At 36.4% G+C, this 3,683-nt stretch overlaps 1 protein-coding gene across 1 annotated transcript; it reads left to right on the top strand.

Annotated features, from left to right (window-relative positions):
* The first annotated feature begins 434 nt into the window (after positions 1-434).
* LOC142222506 (uncharacterized) lies at positions 435-3,262 on the top strand. Its single transcript, XM_075292677.1, has 5 exons — positions 435-727; positions 779-2,213; positions 2,434-2,507; positions 2,675-2,894; positions 3,047-3,262. The coding sequence occupies exons 1-5, from the start codon at positions 435-437 to the stop codon at positions 3,260-3,262; spliced, it is 2,238 nt and encodes a 745-aa protein (XP_075148792.1).
* Positions 3,263-3,683: the final 421 nt, after the last annotated feature.

The following is a 3,683-nucleotide window of genomic DNA, read 5'->3' as shown; positions in this document are numbered from 1 at the left end:
AGCGACAAGGCAAAATTCTTGCGTACAAGCTTTATAATGCTGATAGACCCACAGTCACTATAACAAAATCCGACCATACTTCCGCTGATGTCGACATTGCTGCGTGTGCGGAGCTCCTAGATTGTTCTGTGTCACCTTTGTGTAACGGTAGCAGTGTAACTACAACTTCTGGCTTGGCTACACATGATTTTCAAGCGCAATAATTCTTCGGCCACGAGTGCCACTATACTGCATCGAATTGTATGTTATATTCTTGTACGTATTAAAGCCTATATAGTAGTTTTTATCTTGCTAGTCTTGTAGGATGTAAAGTCTATAATATCATTTTTTCTTTTCTTTAATTTATTTTCTGGACACTACAATGTCTATGTCAAAAGTTTTCTTATACGGATATAAATCTTGCCAATCAATTAACATTCTTATTTTTTGTAATGATGAATATTAGAAATATTGGAAACATTGTTCATGATAATCAGATAATAAGATCTCAATTAGCCTCATATAGTGCAAATTTGAATGTCATGCACTTCAACTCTCAGAGTTTATGTATTAATCCATCATCATCAAAATTGTCTGAAATTAGAAATATTGTGGAAGATAGCTTGTTAGATATTGTCGGTATTTCGGAAACCTGGCTAAAGCCTAATATACTAACTAGTGCCGCTAATTTTTCAGGTTATTCCTTTTGTAGGAACGATCGGCCAGACAGAAGAGGGGGGGGAGTCGGGTTATTAATCTCTAAGAAGCTGTCTAATAAAATTGTTTATTCAAATTGTAGCTACGGTACAGTGGAATGTCTGTTTTGTGAAATAGCTACTCATACCGAGACTTTCCTGGTTGGGGTGGTATATTTGCCCACTGGTGATTTCCAGGCATTTGAAGACGAGGTATCTTGTCTATTGGCACGTTATCGGAGCATTGTGCTCATGGGTGACTTTAATAGTAACTTATTTGATACGCGAATCTCGGTTAATGTTAGACGCAGTTGTACTAGGCTCGGTCTTGCTATTCATCATAACAACCGCCCAACACATTTCGATCCATACCATCAGTCATCGTCTTTGATAGATTTTTTCATGACATCGCTCCCACAACGCATTGTTCATTCGGATCAGGTCATATGTCCAAGCATTTCCAAACATGCCTTCGTCTATATTTCTATAAATGTTCCTGTTCGGCGTCATGACGAATTCTATGAATTTGTTGATTACACGGATTTCAACAGTAGCGAATTGCATGATAGGATAATGTCGACAGATTTTTCAGGTATTTATAATTCGGCAGACGTCAATGAACAACTGCACATTTTTGTCCGGGGTTTGGACATTGTACATTCTTTTTTTAAAAAGAAGACAAAGAAAGTACATTATTCTAGAGATAATTGGATAAATAGTGCTGTTATTCGACATCATCAATCTATGGCTGATTTGGCATATAGGGCCTATCTCGATGAGAGAAACGATCGTAACTGGAGAGTATATTGCAGACACCGAAACCGAACTAAGGCTGTCAAGAGGAGTATTAAGAGACGTATGCATCATCGATTGTTTGGTGATATAAGGGACTCGAAATCTCTTTGGAGAATTGTGAAGGAGAATGGAGTTGGTAACGGGTCGGACAGACATCTTGGCAGTGATTTTGGTGTAGATACTCTGAACCATATGAATGAGTCATTTGCTGACAATCAGATCCCGGTTTGCGATAATGTGGAGGATTTTCTAAGAGACTGTGATGACATCGGGTTTTCCTTCCGCTGCATTGATTCTACGGAGCTAATAGATGCTTTTCGGGCTATAAAATCCAATGTTGCTGGAACTGATGGGTTCCCACTTCATTTTTTTAAGATTGTCTTTCCATACATCACAAATGAATTCCTTTGTATTGTTAATACAATTATAATGACCTCAACATTTCCTATATGCTGGAAAACTGCAAAGATAACTCCGATTAGAAAAAAAGGAAATCAATCGGGGGATTTCAGACCCATTGCTCTCCTTCCGGTCCTATCAAAGGTGGTTGAGAACGTACTGAAGAGTCAGATTCTTACGTATATTGAGAATAGGTCTCTTCTACATGATTGTCAGTGTGGTTTTAGGAGCGGTCGAAGTACATCGGCACTCCTTCTGGGTTTAACCGATTCCGTTAGACACACTCTTGCCAACAATCGATTTAGTGTTCTTCTTTCTCTAGACTTAGAGAAAGCCTTCGATAGAGTAGATTATTATAAACTTATTTCGAAATTATCAGGGAGATATGGTTTTGGGAGGAATGCTTGTAAACTTGTTTACTCGTACCTTGTTGACCGGAGGCAGTATGTTCACGTGAATGGCTCATCATCCCTTGTTCTCCCTGTGAAAAGTGGCGTGCCTCAAGGATCGGTCCTTGGACCGCTCCTTTTTATTATTTTTATAAATGATTTATTTTATGATATAGGTAGTTTCTGTATTCCATATGCATATGCAGATGATGTTGCGCTTCTTTTCAGCGGAAGTTACACCTACACAGATGTGCTACGGAACATTGTTGATTCTACACTACAGTCCTTAGGACGGTGGATGGTGTCTAATGGACTTAGCGTGAATGCTTCAAAGACCAAAGCACTACTGTTCTCACCGCGACATACTGTTGACCTGCCTATATGTTACAATGGGATACCAATAGACTTTGTCCACAGCTTGAGATGTCTGGGCATTGTTATAGATGATAGATTGACATTTGAGGAACACATTGATAATGTGGTTGCCCGCACGGTTTGTGGCATTCGCCAGCTCTACAACATAGACCTAGTGCTACCTCGATTTGTAAGGGAAAGACTGGTCCATGCTCTTATTATGCCAAACATTATCTATTGTTTAGAGGTCTATTCTGGCACATCCGACATCATCATGAGGAGAGTAAACTCCGCGTTTAATCAAGCAGTCCGCTTTATATATTCATGCAGATTGTATGACCATATTTCACCATTCGTCCGTCGCTTTATTGGTTCATCATTTTCGAACTTTGTGAACTTTCGCTTACTCTTGACATTCTATAAATTTTTCCGTAGTCGCAACCCGTCTTTCCTTTAAAATATGTTTACATTCTGTCACTCTGTACGAGCCAATCAACTTGTTATACCTCGAGTGGGACCTTATTGGGACATTCATTCACAGTACGAACGGCTAGACTATTCAATGCCCTTCCCAGCACTTTAAGGGTATTTAATAGTACAAATGCTACATACCGCAAGCATCTTCTGCAATACTGTCAAGATTTGGACTAAAATATACCATATTTATATATATAAAATCCTAGTCACTATAATCTGATTATCATAATGCTATTTTTTAATAGGATAAAAAAAATAAAAAAAATAATAATAATAAAAAAATACCAAAAATAAAACCATATTGTACTTAAGAGTAGGTGTCACTGAAGACGACAATAAAAACTTTAAATATATATATTTATTCGCAATAGTAATATTGATTTAAAAGAAAACGAAAAAAAACAAAAAAAAAAAAAAATAAAATAAAAAAAAAAATAAAAAAATAAAAATAATAATAACAATAAAAAAAAAAATATTAATAATAATTGCAAGAGTAGTTTTTTTATTGAAAATTATAAAATTTTATATTTTTTTTCTTTAGACTTAAGAAGTTTATATTTGTGATAACTTTAATTCCATACCTTTAACCATCTTA

The sequence above is a fragment of the Haematobia irritans genome, chromosome 1 (genome assembly GCF_050003625.1).
Source record: "Haematobia irritans isolate KBUSLIRL chromosome 1, ASM5000362v1, whole genome shotgun sequence".
Lineage (NCBI taxonomy): Eukaryota > Metazoa > Arthropoda > Insecta > Diptera > Muscidae > Haematobia > Haematobia irritans.
Note: the sequence above shows the minus strand (reverse complement) of the source record. Positions and strands in the feature narration are given on the sequence as shown.

Excerpts from the sequence above, each read along its gene's own strand:
- LOC142222506 (XM_075292677.1), top strand. The coding sequence starts at position 435 with ATGAATATTAGAAATATTGGAAACATTGTTCATGATAATCAGATAATA. Across the intron at positions 728-778 it reads AGAAGAGGGGGGGGAGTCGG|CTACGGTACAGTGGAATGTC; the intron begins GTTATTAATCTC and ends TTCAAATTGTAG. Across the intron at positions 2,214-2,433 it reads TAGAGAAAGCCTTCGATAGA|GTAGTTTCTGTATTCCATAT; the intron begins GTAGATTATTAT and ends TTTATGATATAG.